The sequence below is a fragment of the Oryctolagus cuniculus genome, chromosome 5 (assembly GCF_051225735.1).
Source record: "Oryctolagus cuniculus isolate XC-2025 breed Fujian yellow rabbit chromosome 5, ASM5122573v1, whole genome shotgun sequence".
NCBI lineage: Eukaryota > Metazoa > Chordata > Mammalia > Lagomorpha > Leporidae > Oryctolagus > Oryctolagus cuniculus.
Window position 1 is genome coordinate 43,283,875 of NC_142871.1, and position 20,051 is coordinate 43,303,925.

At 37.6% G+C, this 20,051-nt stretch overlaps 1 protein-coding gene across 2 annotated transcripts; it reads right to left on the reverse strand.

Moving 5' to 3' along the window:
• Positions 1–1,139: 1,139 nt before the first annotated feature.
• On the reverse strand, positions 1,140–10,405 carry CENPW (centromere protein W). 2 transcript variants are annotated; one of them, XM_002714804.6, is made up of 3 exons: positions 10,023–10,384; positions 3,251–3,364; positions 1,140–1,457 (listed from the first exon to the last, which is right to left on the reverse strand). In XM_002714804.6, the coding sequence occupies exons 1-3, from the start codon at positions 10,146–10,148 to the stop codon at positions 1,431–1,433; spliced, it is 267 nt and encodes an 88-aa protein (XP_002714850.1). In that variant the 5' UTR covers positions 10,149–10,384; the 3' UTR covers positions 1,140–1,430. The 2 variants fall into 2 exon arrangements, with proteins under 2 accessions (XP_002714850.1, XP_051710320.1); XM_051854360.3 differs by lacking the exon at positions 1,140–1,457 and having other exon boundaries at positions 3,247–3,324; positions 10,023–10,405.
• Positions 10,406–20,051: the final 9,646 nt, after the last annotated feature.

Sequence of the window (20,051 nt, forward strand, 5' to 3'; positions counted from 1 at the left end):
TCCTTTTCTGGCACATTAGTAGGAAGCTGGATCAGAAGTGGAGTAGCCATCATTCAAACCAGTGCTCTAATATGGGATGCCCACATTGCAAGTGGCAACTTGACGACCTGCACTAAAGCACCGGCCCTAGCTGTTCGCTGTCTTTTTTTTTAAATTATCACTTACCACTTGACTCAGCAATCAAACACCCAGGCACTTATGCCAGAGAAATGAAAACTTAAATGTATATAAAAACCTGTATAAACTGTTCATAATTATTTTATTTATAAGAGCTCAAAACTGGAAATAATCAAAACGTCTCTCAATAAGTGAGTGATTATACAAACCATGCTAAATACATACTATGAAATGTTTGTTATCAAAAAATAACAAGCTATTGATATATGAAACAATTTGAACAAGTCAACATTATGTTGAGCAAAAGAGGCACTCTCTAAATCATTTCTTATATAATTTCATTAATATGACAAAACTAGAGATGGAGAACAGTTAGTGATTGTGACTAGAGTGAGCAAAATGATGGGTGAGGTATAACTATAAAAAGGACAGCAAGAGGGAGAGCTCTATGGTAATAAAACAGTTATATATATTGACTGCAATAGTGGTCACTTGAATCTATACATATGATAAAATGTATAAGTACAAACATACTACATCTATGTCAAATTCCTGAGTTTGGTACTGTATTTTAATTTTGCAAGATGTAACCATTGGGAGAGACTGGTATATAGCACCTCTCTATACTGTCTTTGTAAATCCATATGGCAATCTACAATTATTTCAAAACTAAAAATAATAAACTACTGGATAATATGCAACATACTTTTAAATCGTTCTTTGAGAAGAAAACATCTACTAACGTCACATAACCTGAAAAAGAATAAGCCACTTTGCTCCATAATATCTATCAGGACACATTTTGAAAAACTCGGCCAATGTTCATGAAAATTATGCCATTATCATTCGTATGAAACAAAAATAGACTCAGTTGCTCCACATTAAAAAGTTGAAATCAGTATTTAAATTGTACCTACATTTAACTGCATTTTTGTCTTTCTTTAAAGAGTAAATTAATTCCATAATTATGGTTGAATCCAAATACATATAAACTTAATTCTAAGAAGTAAATCTCTCCAAGCTGCTTTACACTAAAATTTTATTTTAGGTAAATAAAACATTTGCAATAGCAATAAAACAGCAATAAAATGAACTAGAAGCCACTTAAAATGAATAAAACATAATGCTGAAAATAAAACAAGTTCTATATGTTTATTTCACACACTCAATGACAACAAAAGAATATATACATGAATCTCTGTACTATCCAGTATTTTAATAATCCACATTATGAACTGTTCCATAAAAGTGCTCTTATGACCTATTACTACCTAAAATAATACATGGTATTTCAAGAACGTGTTCTTTGACTTCTAACCTCTGCTCTTCTTTAGAATAACCTGTGAGGGGGGAAAAAATGAGGATTAATAATATACCTATGCAAAATAAAACATAATTCCTCAATGAAAAGTTAGGTAGTCCTATGTGCATAGTATACAAGACTCTAAAATTATAAAACCCAATTTAGAGGCTCTTTAAGGAATCTGCCTTATAAATGGTCTTAGATTTCTGTTTCTCTCAATGAATGTGAAGCATGCCTAAAATTCTCAAAACCTGGTTTATTGTCATCTCCAGATATTAACTTCTTTTAATTGTAAACCAAAAAGAATCCAGATCACTCATTTCAAACCTGAGGGGTTTTTAGACAATTTACCAAGAGATGAGTATTCTAAGGCTCAAAAAGCTATTATAAATCAGGCATTTCATACAAATCCACTATAATTCTAAAACTCTTGCATTGGGCTGGAATTTTATCAATTATAGACCAACATTGCTTATCTTATACAGCTTTGTTAAGCAGACAATTTTCAAAATATACAGCCTGTGGCAGAAATATGGAAAAAAGGAGATGTTCAGTTATAAGAAGGCTAAGAACAAAAGGCCAGAATATCTCCAACATTTTTTGATGAATTTATTTTAGGTAAATACAACCTTTGGTTTATTAACAAGAAAAAAACACAAACCCTAAGTTTAAAACAATGACATACACTCTTCACACTCTTAATCCATGCATTATCTACAGAGCAATATTTATTTTGAATTTACTTGTCCAGAAACTTGATGCAATGTTCTGCAGCACAAGAGAAGTTAAAGTCCCTGAAGGAATGCCAGAACATGCATATTTGAGGCTTCCACAGAAGCCATCAAACGGGTCTATAATCTAGGCCAATATTTCTCAGTTATACAAGATGTTAATATGGGTACTGCAAAAGAAAGTTATTATCTACTCAACTGAGTTGCAAAATGCTGACTATGTTTCCAAAAAATTTACAAAATTCTAAGTTAAACAGAGTTTCTTATAACCTTTTATAACTTTACATAATTCTAGTTACATAATATGGTAGCATCGTGAGAAAGCAGATAAAAGGTACACGAGAACTCAATTATTTTTTGCACTCTTATGGGTCTATAATTATTCCAAACCAAAAAAATCTCAAGACAAGAAAGTCTACAAAGAGACAGACTGTCAAAAATAAGTCTACCCCATTATTCCCCTGTCAACTGTAATGGCCAGTTTCTTGCATTTTTTTTTTTTACACAAATAAGTTCTACATATAAACAGTAACAGTGTGACTAATCAGGAGATATCGTATGTTATTTATCTACACCTATGTGCACACAAAAGCTGTTGAAGTAAGATATCTACTACATCTTTTGAAAATAACGTGCTCAGGCACATACTTGGAAAACTCTCCCCTAAGCATTATATTCTCACAATAAACAGAAATCCCAATAAATGCAATCTTCTCTGTTTATATGAGATTTCATTTATGTCACTCAAATCTCAGAGTGAGAAAATTAAGTAACTAGGTAATTAGAATAATTATAAATGATCAAGAAGTTTTGACAAAATTTAAAGTGATAAACCATCTCAGCCTACAGATTAGTAGTCAAATCTGCATTTTCTTCCCTAAATGATTATATGGAAGTGGCCATTAATCTCACCATTAGAAATCCAGTACATGCACTTAGGGTAAAAAAAAAAATTAACTCCATAATTAAAATCCATTGTCCTGAAAAGCCCATTCCTATCAACAAAGCTGATTAAACTATACAAATCAGGCAGAAGTGATGAATTAGGTGGTTGTTTTTGAAGTTAATTCTTGATCAAGAAAAGAAATTCATATTTTACCTTTGCAGCAGCCAGTACATGATCCTTGTTAATGACTCCACACTTATTCTCACAAGCATTTGTCCTGGACTCTTCTGCTAACCGATGAACAAACAGTAAACAGTTCAGATGAACCTTTAAAAGAAAAAAATCAGAATGGATTTTTAAACTCAAACACTGATGCTTTGAAATGATGCCTTTTAAAAACTAAAGATCCAAAAATTTATTATAAATTTTCTATTTTTTAAAGACATTTTTTATTTATTTTGAAAGTCAGTTACAGAGAGAGAAAGGCAAAGACAGAGAGACTGTCCATTCACTGGTACACTGCCCAGGTGGCCACAAAAAGCCAGCACTGGGCCAGGCTAAAGCCAGGAGTTTCATCCAGGTCTCCCATGTGCATGGCAGGGGCTCAAACACTAGTGCCATCTTCTGCTGCTTTTCCCAGGCCATTAGCAGGGAGCTGGATTGGAAGTGGAGCAGCTGGGACATAAACTGGCACCCATATAGGATGCCAGTGTCACACGCAGCACTTTTATCCCACTATGCCAGCCTCTGCAACTTTTCTATTTAAAGTTACATAGGATTCAGTTTAATATATGCCAATCTTAGATTTCACAGAGAATGAGTCACTGCAATACATAAAATACGGCTATGTAAAACAGACCAAAGATCATAGAGAGTAACACTAGGACTCTATTAAGTAACCAGTGATACTGATTTTAATGTCAAATATTTAAATTTATAATTTAAATTTTAAATCAAAACACATCAATAACTATATTTTACACTCTTATCCTAAGACTAAGTTTTTTTTTTTTTTTTTTTTTTGACAGGCAGAATTAGACAGTGAGAGAGAGACAGGCAGAGAGAAAAATCTTCCTTCTGTTGGTTCACCCCCCAAATGGCTGCTACGGCCAGCGCGCTGCACCAATCCGAAGCCAGGAGCCAAGTGCTTCCTCCTGGTCTCCCATGCAGGTACAGGGGCCCAAGCACTTGGGCCATCCACCACTGCCTTCCCGGGCCACAGCAGGGAGCTGGACTGGAAGAGGAGCAACTGGGACTAGAACCTGGCGCCATATGGGATGCTGGTGCCACAGGCAGAGGATTAACCAAGTGAGCCACAGCGCAGGCCCAAGACTAAGATTTTTTAACCACTAGTTTAAAGTATTCAAAAACATCAATTACAATTTTTTAAATTTACTGAATTGAAAAGCATATGTACAAAGGTCAAGTTACTTGTCATGAAAAATCATAAAATAATCATATATATTTTTAATCCTTTTTAAGCCTACAAAGAGTAGTAGTTTTTAAGTAAGATGTTATTAGCATTGTGGAGAGTTGGGTAAAGGATACATGTGAACTCCACAACTTCTGTACGTGCTTGAGAATTTTTATTTCAAGATAAAAATACAAAATAGGAGTAGGTATTTGGCCCAGCAGTTTACATGCCTATATCCCATACTCATAGAGAACCTGTGTTTGAGTCCCAGCGCCCCCAATTCCAGTTTCTTGCATTCAGAAGCAGCGGGTTTATGCTTGAGTGGTTGCTTTCTGCATGGTGCATCTTGGTCTCCTTATCAAAAGGCAATTGCCTTTAAAGGTATGGACTGATTTCTAGGATTTCAATCCTGTTCAAATTCAGATGGCCAACAGACACTTGAAAAAATTACAAGCATCACTAGCCATCAGGGAAATAAAAATCAAAACCACATCAAGGGGGCCAGCGCTGTGGCATAGCTGGTAAAGTTTCCACCTGCAGTGCCAGCATATGGGTGCCGGTTCAAGTCCTGGCTGCTCCCCTTCTGATCCAGCTCTCTGCTTTGGCCTGGGAAAGCAGAAGTTGGCCCTGGTCCTTGGGCCCCTGCACCCACATGGGAGACCCAGAGCTCCTTGCTCCTGGCTCTTGGCTTTGGATCGGTGCAGCTCCGGCCTTTGTGGCCATCTGGAGAGTGAACCAGCGGATGGAAGACCACTTGCTCTCTCTCTCTTTCTCTGCCTCTCTGTAACTCTACCTTTGAAATAAATAAATAAACCTTAAAAAAAAAAAATGATGCTCACCTCACCCCAGTTAGAATGGCTCTCATACAGAAATCAACAAACAACACTGGTGAGGATGTGGGGGAGGAAGGAACCCTAATCCACTGTTGGTGGGAATGTAAACTGGTACAGCCAAAATTCCTTAATATGGCATAATTTTATCAGTCTTTAAAAAATAGCTTCCAGATGCTATAATGAATCATTCCAAATTCAGTAACATTAAACCTCAACTGACTAGGCCTTTCCTATTGCACCTCTTAATCTTTCTAAGCTTCTGGTTCTATACCTCAGTCTTCTGAAGTTCTTTAAGAATTCAAATGCAACTTTACCCCTAGGCATCCTACTGATTTGTAGAGTTCCCTGAAACACCTACAGCTTCCCCAGGATGTAAGGTTATACATAATAGCACCCTAAACTTCCTATCACATCATATGTTGATTTCTCACTTAACATACTCTCAGGACAAGAACTCTATATATCCTTTTCAACAGTTTCACACCCTTTTACACACATAGGTAGCCAATAATTATTAAAGAACAAAAGACTCTTCCATATCTCCCCATATAATGATAAAAAAAATTTGTTAAGTCAATCCTAGTAACCCACACTGTCTAAAGACTTCATTCATGCTGCAAACCTACATGGACTGTCCTTTCCTCTTCTTCTACATGGGTATGAGCCAGGGATACTGAGGCAAATTAGTATTTTTAAATGTAACAGTAATTGTTTTAAGTGACCTATACCTATGATATAAAACATTTAAGTGATGTCACTCAAATGCTCTGAGGCTTAAATTAAAATGGTCAGAAAAAAAAAACTAGTTTCAAGCCTTTAACTAGGCATTCAAACTTGAAACAAGTAAGCTGTTCCATCAAGAATTTACTTAAAAAAATCAGTCTACAGGAAGGGCAAATCCAAAGATAATTTACAAAGAAATAGCTACTTCACAGTCTCAGTTAAACAAAAGACTGGGCCAATCTGACCTCCCTTTGGCACAGCACTTCCAAATTTTACATAAAACATAAGCAACTAGGTATTTGCCAAAAAAAAAAAAATGCTCTGTGATAAATCCAAAAGCTAACTGTGAGACACAAGAAAACTGAACAATTTACTTAAGCTTAATAAATGTTAAATCTTTCTCCACTATTGGCCCTGGAGATATATAAATAGTACTTCAAAAAGTCTGTTGAAAAATGGAATTAAGATAACAATGCAAAAAAAATTTAAAGAGCATGCATTTGGCACAGGGGTCAAGACATTGATGAAATGTCCACATCCCAATCAGAGTGCTGGGGTTCAATTCCTGGCCCAGTTTTTAATTCTAGGTTCTTCTTAAGGTATACCCTAGGAGCCCACTATAATGGTTCAAGTACTTAGGTTCCTGCCACCCACATGGAAGACTTGGATTGAGTTCCTAGCTCCTGGCTTTGGTCTGGCCCAACCTGGTTGCTGCAGGTACCTGGGGAGTAAACCAGCAGTTGGAAGATCTCTGTCTCTGTCTCTTTCCCTTTCAAATAAAATGAAAATAAAATTTTTTATCAAAAAGTTTGAAACCCATAGTTTTTTCTTTATAATATGTATTTTTCCTTAATTTTGAAGATCCCCTCATATGCATCCATTTCATTTCAAATTTTTTGTGGCAAAATGAACTTACATTTTAATCCCATTTCCATATATTTTTTGAAGTGACCATGTACAATGAAATAGCTATAAAACAAAATTAACAAAAAGCCAGTACAGAACTATAAAACCAAGAAAATATGAATAAGGAACTAGAAATATTATTAATCCACATATGGTTATCATGCATAACAACTACTGAATGTTCAAGATATTACACTCAATCCCAATTCAAGTTTGCAGACCAATGGAGGAATGAAATCCATAAAGAAAGTAAAGACAAATGCATGACCACAATGACAGAGAGAAAGACTTAACCTTTCTAAGCAGATGAAGGAAGGCTTCACTGAAGATACAGCTTCTGAGTTTGATTTAGAAAGAATTGGAGTTTGTCAAGTGGAGCAGAGTAATGACAGGCAGAGGAAATGCCTTGTACAAAAAACAGCTAAAAATAATAGGATCCAAAAAAAAAAAAATAGATATGGTTCCTTCCCCTCAAGAAGCTAAGAAGCTGCATACTACACTGGGAGACATCAAAACAAGACTTGCAAAGAACAGTATAAGAACAGCTAAATAGTATGGTATATATTCTATTTTTTTTTTTTTTTGAAGATTTAATTATTTATTCGAAAGGCAGAGTTATAGAGGAGAGAGAGACACAGAAAGAGAGCTATTCCATCCACTGATTCACTCCTCAAATGACCATAATGGCCAAGCTGAAGCCAGGGAAGACGGGAACACCATCCAGGTCTCCCACATGAGTGACAGGGCCCAAGCACATGAGCCAAGGACATCTGCTGCTTTTTCCAGTGCATTAGCAGGTAGCTGGATTGGAAGTGGAGCAGCTGGGACTCAAACTTACACCCCTATGGGATGCCAGCATCATAGGTGGCAGCTTAACCAGCTTCATCACATGGGCCCAGGATGTACGTACTTATTGTTGGTCAAGTTCAGAAAGGAGAAGAAATCAAAGTAGGCTGTTTTAACCATAAAAAACATTGTGAATGGTGTGGGGCACCTGCAAAGCAAGATTATGAAAGCAAGTAGAAAATCATAAGCATAGAAAATAAAGTGATGCATGGCATATTCAAGACAGTAAAGAAGCACTGTTTTACGAAAGTCAAAAACAAACATACCACCTGAGAACAGCTGGTGGCCAAAAGAACTTCCTTTCCCCCAACCCATAGACCCAACCGCCTGGAATTTCAACTCCTTTCTTTGCCATACCTGGGTATCACTCCATTATGGAGTTCACCTGTCCACAGGTCACCTTAGGGGCAGAAATGGGTGGATATGGGACAAGTTAACTACTTGGGAAAGTCCTACCCAACCATTTGTACATACTGGCAGTCTTGTGGCCATCCTTGATCAAGTAGATTTCCTTTTTCTTTATTTACAAACTCCAGTGACAACTCCAGAGTAAACTAACCAAAAATGTTTTGCAAATGAATTTTACTTTAATCCAGCTAATCTGTACTACCTCTATCACTGTCAGCATGTGGTACAAGACAGCATGTATTACCTTTTCTTATAGAAGAAAGGATCAAAAAGGCAGGCAGGCGATATCAGTAGTCCCCTTCTACGGGAGGGAGTGGATGTTGGGTTTTGGCTTCTTAGATTGAATTAGAGAAAAGGAGAGACAGTTATATACTTATCTAGTAAAAAGAGAAATCTTGCAAGGAGGCAACAAACGGGAAAGCAGCAGAGATCTGTGAGAAGCTATAGAGAAAATAGTTGGTAAAGAAACCAAGGTGGCTTAAGAACAGCTGGAATGATGCATTATATCTATGGCGGATGCCCTTAACAGCCACGATTCCTTTCCTTGATATCATGGAAAAGTAAGTGCCCACTTACAATGGCTGCTTTACTAAAAAAGTTCTTGTGACAAGCCACAAGTAGTGCTTCCTATTGTTTAAGCCTAGGGAAATGATGTTATTTCTGCAAGAGAAACATGTGCTTCAGATAGTCAACACACAAAATGGATTTATTTCAAGACAGAAACATTATTATTATAGTGTTTGTTTGGCTATTTATTACGAGAGCTTCATGCTTTGGATATTGAGCCTGATAAATAGGCTTTAGTGGTCTGGCTTAAAATTGAACTAAACATATGCTCTATGCTCTATTATGTGTCTAGGAAAATTAAGTCACAGTCGAGGGCACGCTACTTAGAAATCTCTGGGAGGATAACAATGTGGTGGCAAACCAAGTTAAGTCTCCGCGTGAGATGTCAGCATCCCATATGGGCACCAGTTTGAGACTCCACTTCCGATCCAGCTCCCTACTAAAGCACCTGGAAAAGCAGCAGATGTCCCAAATGCCTTGGCGCCTGCACCCAGGTGGCAGACCCAAGAAGTTCCAGGCACCTGGCTTGGCCTGCCCCTGAGGTTGCAGCCACTTATGGAGTGAACCAGTGGATGGGAGATCTTTCTTTCTTTCTCTCTCTTCCTCTCTCTTTCTCTCTTTTCCTTTCTCTCTCTTTCTCTTTCTCTTTCTTTTCTTTCTCTCTCTCTCTCTCTCTCTCGCTCTGCTCTTCTCTGTAACTCTGCTTACAAATACATTTGTTTAAAAGAAAAATCTTAAAAGAAAGAAATCTTTGAATCAAGATTCTTTACTAAGTGGCCTAATTAAAAGGAAACAGGGCAAAATGCTTGGTTAATTACATAAAAAAGGAGAAAGGGAGGGACGCGCTTAAAAGGCAAATGGCCAATGCCTTTACAACAGTTAAAGCTAGTTTTAATAGACAATATCTTTCAAGCCCTCCGCAAGACATTAATCATAGTGCCAGTGTATCTCACAGCGATATTTAAAAGCTATAAACGGGAACTGAAGAGTTAAATTTTCTTCTTAAGCTGAGGTGGCTAACAGCCTCCCATTACAAAGGTCCAGATATCTATAATTCGGGGTACCGGTACCCTGGTACAACTATGCGTGAGGAATAAGAACGACACGCCAGGGTGGGACAAAGCTTTCTGGTCATTTATAGAACGTGGGTCCGCGAAAGGTGGGAGCTGGGAGCAGAGAGACTAAGGCTGGGGGTCACTCCCTGTGTCTCACACCCCCACCCACCCCACCCCACGCGACACACACGCACATCCCGAGCACGCCCACCCCAAGAACGGTGGAACCTCACCAGCAAATCGCCACGCGCCTCCAGTCGCAGGTGTGGCTTCTGCCGCTTGAAAAGGCGCTTCAGAAAGCCGCGGGGAGCCTTCCGCTTTACTTTCGTCTTCTGGGAGACTCTGTTCGAGAGTGCCATGCTCTCCTTCAGGGACCTGCAGCCTTGGGCTTCCAGGGCCTCCACGCACCGAACGGCGTCGAGGCTAAGAAAAACAACCTCGCCCCGCCCAAGGTTCTTCCGGTCCCAAGATCCAGGTCCAAACGTTTGAATACGCCGCCAACGGAGCGCGCTGGGCGCTCGGTAGTGACGTAACCCTACGCAAGCCCCGCCCCCAGAAGCGCCGGACGTCTGAGTGGAAAGTCCCCACGGAGGGCGGGCTCTGGCGCTCCGTGACGTCATAATAAAGGCTGAGGCTTCCTTTAACCTGGGCGCTATTAGAAAGGCGGTGCTCTAGGTTGTGTGCTGAGGCAACGGCTATTGCTCGCCAGGATCTCGCTCAATATTGAGCTTAAGACCAGTGAACTAAAAAGTAGGTGAATATAAAAAAGTTTGTGATGTTTTCCCAGGATTCTTTAAGAATGAGTTCCTTCCAAGCAAGGCATGATTTTCTGATGTTAATAGCTAACAATTCACGCTTTCATCACATAATTTCATTTGTCCTAACCTTAGTCTTCTCATGGCTGCATCTTCTCACAAATGCTGGTCCTTTTCAACTTACCCATGTAGTAACGTTAAAGTGTAATTAAAATGCTAATGCTAACTAATTTTAGCCTTTCCAAGGTAAAGCAGTTTACTTTTCCTGCTTTTGTGCTACCATAAAGTAGTTCTCAAACTTAACTACTCATATGAATCATGGAGTGGAGGTTGGGAACTGAAACACTAACGGAGTCCACCCAAGAGCTTCTGACTCACCACACATGAGTGGGACTCAATAATTTTGCAGTTTTCAACAAATACTTGGTTTATGCTGATATTGCTGGTCTGAGGATCACCCTTTATTTTAATCACAATCATCTCTAATGCATCGCTTTGTAATTATGGCATCTCTGTAGCCACATAAAAGATTCACTACTTGGCCTCCCTTTTCCAAGACCTCTTTGACAATGCTCTTGTTTTATACCCCATGAGCCACGCATGCCTGTTGTTATGCACTAGGCCTTGTGCTTGTCCAGTATGTTACTCTTCATATCCCAACACAATTGTCTCTTCAACACCATCGCCTACCTTTTGAACTCCCTCCAGTATCCCAACTTCAATAATTCCTAGATGCAACTGGGATCACTGTCCTCTCATAGTCCCTTCTACCCGCCATAGCACTCTATGCCCTATCTTTGCATATGTAGTCCAATGGACATCATTATAATGTTCCCTCTGATTTCTCCTCAACCATCTAGCCATTCCTTTTACTTCATGCTTATTTGACAAAATTCACATCGTGCTTTAGCTAAAATCTCAACCCCTATATGTTTTCATCTGTGTGTGCATTAATATTAGCAAAGAAAATCACACATACAAATCTGTGTCTGGTCCCAAGGTTAATACACAGAAATCACAGAAATAAGTTCTAAGCACAGCTGCAAGCCTTTAACACTTCCTAAGGCTATTCATTCATTTAGTCTCTTAAATAACGGTCATACCTTTTCTTTCATCCTCAAACCTCCCCACACATCTTATCACACCTTTACTCTCAACTGATGACATTGCTTCACTAACAAAATTGAAGCAACCCACAGATTTTGTGCATGTCCTCATTACTACATCTACCCACCAATCTCCAGTTACTCCATTGATGAGATGCCAGCCACTCCACTATCACTGATCCCTTTATTAAGGACAGTTCTCTAGAAATTCCCTCCTCTCTTCTGCTTCATGAATTTTCCTTTTATTCACCAACAAACACATGCTTTAATATATCCAAACTTCTGAAAACTCACTTGATCTACCTGCAGCTGTTGGCCTTTTACAGAAAAGCTAGAAATAGCTGAATTCTATTTCTGTAATGAATTTTCACTCATTCTGTCTCAAAGCTAGTGCAATTGGAATTTTGTACCTATCTCTCCATCGAAATTGATTTGGTAAACATGACAAATAACACTTTTAAATCCAGTGTTCAATTCTCAAACTTCATCTTATTTGAGCAACTGGATTATCTGCTGGGTTTTATGATGTTTTGATCCAAGAAAACATTTTCTTTCACTGCATATGATTCCCTTTTGTTTTCTTCCAATCTGATTGTCCCTTAATTTCTGCTTATAGTTTCTCTTTGTCACTTTGATCTCTAAATCATGGAATACTCCATGAATCAGTATCAATATTTCTTCTCTATCTACATCTATTTTCCATGGGATCTCATTCAATATTATGGTTTTACATGCCAAATTTCCATCTCCAGCTGATTTGGCCCCTATATTCTAGACATGCCAATTCTCCATGGGAAGAGAATTCTAATCATATTAAGTGTAACATGTCTAAAACTAGCTCTGGGTCTACCCCCAACCTTGTTGGTGTTACGGTGATGGCACTTTCATCCTGCCAATTACTGAAAGAGAAATCTTAGAATAAGCCTTGGCTCTCCTCTCACTTCACATTCAATCTTTCAGCAAATTCTGTTAGCTCTACTCAGAGTGTCTGATCACATTTCACCACTTCCACTGCTACCACTCTTGGCTGAGCCCCCATAATTTCTCACTTGGATCATTGCAACATACCCCTGCAGTCCCTCAGTCTGTTTCTAAGTATTCTTAACAGAGGAGCCAGATTTAACTCAGATTATGTCATTCTTCTCCTCAAATCCCTCAGTGGCTTCCCATCTCTCTTAACATTTAAATGACCTATGAGATCTTACCTGACTCCCCTCTAAGTGCACTCCACAGATCATCAATGTAATGGAGGTGAAGCCATTGGGAGATGAGTAGGTTTTGAAAGTACAGTCACTAGGAATGAAGTTAACTTATTAAGAGGCCCCAGAATGCTGCCATCCCCCTATTCCACTATGTGAGGACACAGTTAACAGATACCATTTATGAACAAGAAAGAGAACACTCACCAGAACCCAACCATTCAGGCACCATGATATTGGGCTTTCCAGTCTCCATGATTTTTAAAAAATAAATGTCTGTTGCTTCTAAGCCATCCAGTAGTTGGTATTTTGTTATAGCAGCCCAGACTAAGACAATAGCTCTCAGACACACACACCTGAGTTACATCAAACACAACAACTCACTCCTCCTCAGTTGTTTGCACTTACTCTTCCCCCCACCAAGAATATTTTCTCCATTGATCTGAAAACAGATATACCATAGGACCCAGCAATCCAACTCCTGGGAATGCACCCAAACAAAAAGAAATCCTCAGATGAGAGAGTTATCTTTACCCCCATGTTTGTTGCAGCTGAATTCAAAATAGCCAAGATATGGAACCAAACCAGATATCCATCAACTGATGATTGGACAAAGAAATCATGGTATATATACATTACGGAATATTGTTCAGCCATTAAAAAAAATGAAATCTCGCCTTTTGGAACAAAATGAGTGCAACTAGAAACTATTGTACTTAGTGAAATAAGCCAGTTCCCAAGACAGAAATACCATATTTTCCCTGATTGGCAGGAGCCAATAGAGTACCAAAAATGTAATTTATAGGATTAAATTCACATTTGGTGATTTGATGATTGTTTACAGCCCTTGTCTCTACTGTTGAGGAACAATGTTTTTTTTTTTATTCTTCTTGCTTTTTTTGAACTTTTTGCTTAGTGTAGGGGTAATCTTAGGTGTTTAAAGTAAACTGAAAGCAGATCATTGTAAAAATTAAGAGAGAGAATAAGAGAGGAAGGAGGAGGAAGGGTGGGAGTGTGGGCAGGAGGGAAGATATGGTAGAAAGTATATTATGTTCTTACCTCTGCATATATGAAATATTGTTTTGTATACCTTACATAATTTTTTTAAAAAGATTCTTAATCACCTCTGCAAGGTCCATTTTGCCACATAAGACAGTATTTTCAGGTTTTGAGGATTAAGATATTGAAATTGGGGGGAAGGGTGGACAGCTATAAATCTTCTTACAACATGTAGAGCAGCACTGTTAACTTGGAATTTCTTCAATGATGGATATTTTCTATGTCTGCTCTTAACAACATAGTAGCAGCATGTGACTACTGGGCATCTGAAATATGCAGCTTACTTTAACTCATAATATTAATTTTATTTATATAGTATTAATTCACATATACATCTAGTTTAGCTAGTGGCTACAATATTGGATAGTGCAGTTGTGTAATGTAACAGGCTGTTCTAACAAGTAATTCCTTCAAAAATTTTGAGGTAGAAGGCAGGAATCAGAATTCAATATGGACTTTCATTTATCTAAAGTTAAAATGAACTTATGGATTTAAAGTTTTTATTTACTTAAACAAATATCTAAATAGGATATGAAACTAATAATTTTTATTCATCGCTGTAATGCAGTTTGTCCCCTGCTGCCTCCCAGAGTTGAGGGACCAGGAAGCAGGAGGCAGGAGCCTGAGCTGAGTATTGAACCCGGCATTCCTTTGTGTGACTCAAGCATCTTAACTAGTGCCTTAACTGCTAGGCCAAATGCTTTACTCACAGCTATCTTACTTGATCTTAATAAAATTATATAAATAGGACTGGAATGAATGTTACTATTTCTATTTTACACAAAATAAAATGACCAGATAGATAATTAAACAGGACTAAGAAAAAAGGTGATATAAAAACTTAAAGGTAGGTTTCCAAAATGACAGAATAGCAACAGAATGGTCTTATTTAACTGGGGCAAAACTAATATTTAAAAAAGGGGAGAAAGTACACTCTCAAGATAAAGCTGTGAAAGAACCACAGTAGGAGACCCTGCAAAAGCAGTAAAAACGGTCTGGACCCATGCTGGAAGAACAAATACACAGCAAAAGACCCACTAGTTTGGATCTGGGGAGGAAGATGCCTGCCCTGGCAAACCAGGTGAGAGGGGCTACTCAGACCCATGGTGCTGCTGATACAGCAGGAGGGAAGCTTGGTGAACTGCTTTTAGAGTTCCACATGGAACCCCAAGACAGCAGGTGACCGATCACCCAGAGGTGGGGAAAAATGTAGCATGTCTCTCCCTCCACCACCCCACTACAGCAGACACCTGTGGGGTAGGGGGGATGACTGACGCCATATTTGGACACAGGCAGGTAGCAGCTGCCCAGCTCCTGTGCATACAATAACAGAAAACTTCCCTAATTTAGAGAAAGGGACATCCAAGTACAGGAAGCACATAAAACTAATAGACACAATCAGAAAAGATCTTCACAATGACACATTATAGTCAAATTTCAACAGTAACACAAAGAAAAGATTCTAAAATGTGCACAAGAGAAGAAAGACCTTTGTCTCTCTCTCTCTCACTGTCTAACTCTGCTTGTCAAAAAAAAAAAAAGTACAAAGGAAATCCAAAGCAAGCAATAGAAAAATATTAATGGGAAAATAGCCTGACCAAATCATTACTTATCAACAATAACCTCAAATGTAAATGGCCTAATTTCTCCAATTAAAATATGCAGATTGTGTGACTGGATTAAAATGTAAGACCCATCTATTTGCTACCTCTATGAAACATGGCTCACCCACAAAGATACACAGAGACTGAAAGCAAAAGGATAGAAAAATGTATTCTATGCAAATGGAAAGCAAAAAATAAGCAGATAGAGCCATTCTAAGAAGATACAAAGTCAAATTCAACACAAAACTGTTAAAAGAGACAAAGAAGGGCATTATGTAATGATGAAGGGATCAATTCAATAGGAAGATATTACTATAATAAACATATTTGCACTCTATGCCACAGTATCTAGCAATGTAAAATAAATGATAATTGTTCCAAAGGAAGACATAGACTCGAATACAATAATAATTGGTGACTTCAACATCCACTATTATCAATGGAGAGATCAACTAAACAGTGAAACAACAGAGCTAATCTACACTATGGATCAAAGGGACCTAATTGATATCTGCAGAATATTTCATCCCACAATTGCAGAATACACAATCTTTACATCAGTGCATAGCACTTTCTCTAGGATAGACCACACGCTAGAACATAAAGCAAGTCTCAACAAATTCAAACAAATTGAAATCATACCATGCATCTTTTCAGACCACAGTGGAATGAAGCTGGAAATTAGAAACTTAAGAAACTCTAGAAAATATGTAAAAACGTGGAGACTGAATAACATGTTCATGAACGAACAATGGGTCATAGAAGAAATAAAAAAGGAAATAAAAAATTCCTGGAAATGAATGAAGTTGACAATCCAACATATCAAAACATATGGGATACAGCAAAAGAAGTGCTAACAGGGAAGTCCATAGCAATTTGTGCCTACAACAGGAAATTGGAAAGGCATCAAATAAATGAGCTATCAAAGCATCTCTAGGACCTAGAAAAACAAGAAATCAAACCCAAAATTAGTATGAGGAAAGAAGTAATATACAACATTGGAACAAAAAATATAGAAGAGCAGTGAAATGAAGTGCTGCTTTTTGGAAAAAGCCAAGAAAATTGATACACTGTTAGCCCAAGTAACAAAAAAATGTGGGACAAGACCCAGATCAATAAAATCAGAGATGAAGAATGAAATGTAACAGCACATAAATAAAAAGAATCATCAGGAATTAATACAAACAACTATATGCCAACAAATTGGAAAATCCAGAATAAATGGATAGACTCCTGGACACATACAATCTACCAAAATTGATTCATGAAGACATAGAAAACATAAACAAATCATTAACCAAGATGGAGATTGAATCAGTAATAGAAAAGATCCTAACAAAGAAAAGCCCAGGACCAGATGCCTTCATGGCTAAATTCTTTCTTTTAAAGCTTTTATTTAATGAATGCAAATTTCATAGGTACAACTTTAGGAATATAGTAGTTTTTCCCCTCCATACCCACCATACCACCCCTACTCCTGTTCTACCTCCTGCACCCTTCCCATCCCATTCTTCATCAAGATTTGTTTTTAGTTAACTTTATATATAGAAGACATGGGGAGTAAGTGCAGAGTGATGTCTGTTGTTAATTTAACAATTAATAATCTTATTTATGACGTCATGATCACCCAAGGCTCTTGCCATGAGCTGCCAAGGCTATGAAAGCCTTTTGAGTCCACAAACTCCATTAGTATTTAGATAAGGCCATAAACAAAGTGATTCTCTCCTCCCTTCAGAAAAAAAGTACATCCTTCTTTGATGGCCCCTTCTTTCCACTGGGGTCTCAATCACAGAGGTCCTTCATATAGGACTCTTTTTTTTTTCTGCTGTGTCTTGGCTTTCCATATTCATGGCTAAATTCTAACAAATTTTTCAAAAAGAACTGATTCCAATTCTTCCCAAAGGATTCAAAACAATTGAAAAGTAGGGAATCCTTCCCAATTCACTCTTTGAGGCAAGCATCATCTTAATTCCAAAGCTGGAAAAAAACACACAACAAAGAGAACTATAAACCAATATCCTTGATGAACATAGATTCAATAATCCTCAACAAAATACTAGTTAATTGAATCAAAAAACACATCAGAAAGATCATTCACCCAGACCTAGTGGAGTTTATCCCTGGTAAGCAGAAATGGTGTAACATACGGAAATCAATAAATGTTATTTATTTATCAAATTGAAGAATAAAAACCATATGATTATCTCAATAGATGCAAAGAAAGCATTTTATACATTACAAGATCCTTTCATGTTAAAAACCTTAAACAAGTAGGTTTAGAAGGAACATTCCTCAAAACAATCAAGGCAATAATGACACACCCACTGCCAGCACAATATTGAATAGGGAAAAGTTGAAAGTATTTCCACTAAGATATGGAACCAGACAAGGATACACAGATTCACCACTGCTATTCAATATAGTTCTGGAAGTTTCAGCCAGAACCATCAGGCAAGGGGAAAAAAGGATACAAATTGGAAAGGAGGAAGTCAAATTTTCCCTAAATACAGAGTATATGATATATATATTCCAAAAGACTCCAGTAAGAGACTATTAGAACTCATAAGAGAGTTTGGTAAAATTTCAAGATATAAGATCAACACAAAAAAATCAGTAACAACTCTATACACAGAGAATGCCACAATTTAGAATGAACTTGTAGCATCAGTCCCATTCACAATAGCTACAAATAAATTTAAATAACTTGGAATAAATTCAACCAAATATATGCAAGATCTCTGTAATGAAAGTTACAAAACATTAAAGAAAGAATTAGAAGAGACACAAAAATGGAATAATCTTCCATGTTTGTGGATTAGAAGTATTCTTTAAATATTTATTCATTTATTTATTTGAAAGGCAGAGTTACAGAGAGGCAGAGAGAGGGAGAGCAGGAGAGAGGGAGGGAGAGAGAGAGAGAGAGAGGTCTTTCATCTGCTGGTTCATTCCCCATATGGCCACAATGGCTGGAGATGTGCTCATCCAAAGCCAGGAGCCAGGTCTCCCATGCACGTGTAGGGACCCAAGCACTTGGGCCATCTTCTTCTGCTTTCCCAGGCCATAGCAGAGAGCTGGGTCAGAAGTGAAGCAGATGGGACTTGAACTGGCACCCAAATGGAATGCCAGTACTGCAGGAGGCAGCTTCACTTGCTAGGCCACAGAGCTGGTCACAGATTGGAAGTATTGGCATCATCAAAATATCCATACTACCAAAATCAGTTTATAGATTCAATGCCATCCCAATCAAAACACCAATGACATTCTTCTCAAATCAAGAAAAACCTAAAATTCTTATGGAAAAACAAAAGGCCATAAATAGCTAAAGTAACTTTAAACAACAAAAAACAAATTCATAGGTGTCACAACACAGGATTTCAAGACATATTACAGGAAGGGTATAATCAATACAGCCTGGTACTGGCACAAGAATAGAAAGGTTGATCAATGGAACAGAATAAAAACCTCAGAAACTGATCCATGCGTCTGTAAACAAGTAATCTTTGACAACTGAGCTAAAATCAAACCCTGGAGAAAGGACAGTCTTTTCAGCAAAGGGTTCTGGGTAAACTGGTTCTATACACATAGAAGTATAAAACAAGAACCCTACCTTACACCTTATACAAAAATCAACTCAAAATGAATCGCAGATCTTATTCTATGACCTGACACCATCAAATTACTAGAGAACAACATTAGGCAAACACTGCAGGACATTGGCATAGGCAAAGACTTCTTGAGAAAAGGCCCCAGAAGCAAATTCAATCCTGGGAAATCATCCAAATGAAGTGAAATCAGTATACAACCAAGCTATTTTAACCCCCATGATTATTGTAGATAAATTCATAATAGCTAAGATACAAAATCAACCCAGATGTCCAACAACTGTTGACTGGATAAGGATAATGTTTTATATATATATATATATATATATATATACACACACACACACACACACTGTGGACTACTACTCAGCCATGAAAGAATGAACTCCTGTAATTTATGATGAAATGAATGCAACTGTAAACCTTTATACTTAATGACATGTCAGTCCCAAAAGGACAAATATCTTACGTTTTCTCTGATATATGGCAGTTAATACAGAATGCCAAAAATTTATAGGGATGAAATGGTCACTTTTGGATGTGATTATCATTTTTAGATGTTGCATATGGAATGCCAAAAAATTTATGCGGACAAAATGGTCACTTTTTGATATGATTGTAATTTTTAGCCCTTGTTTATACTACCGTGGAGCTGTGATCTTCCTGCTTTTTACTTTGAACACTATTAGTGGAAAATTATGCCTATGAATATAGAATGTATTAAAATTACAGCTTTGCAAAAACTGATGAAGAGAGAGGAGGAGGGAAGAGAATTGGGGATAGTCAGGGTGTAAGAGAAATGTGGTTGTCTTCTTGGAATGGTAACTATATTAAGGATAAAAATCTATTCTCATTATATTAATTTTAAAAAATAACAAAAATAAAAAGCATTTACATTAAAAACAAAAATTAATAACACATCTTGCTGTTTGGTGCA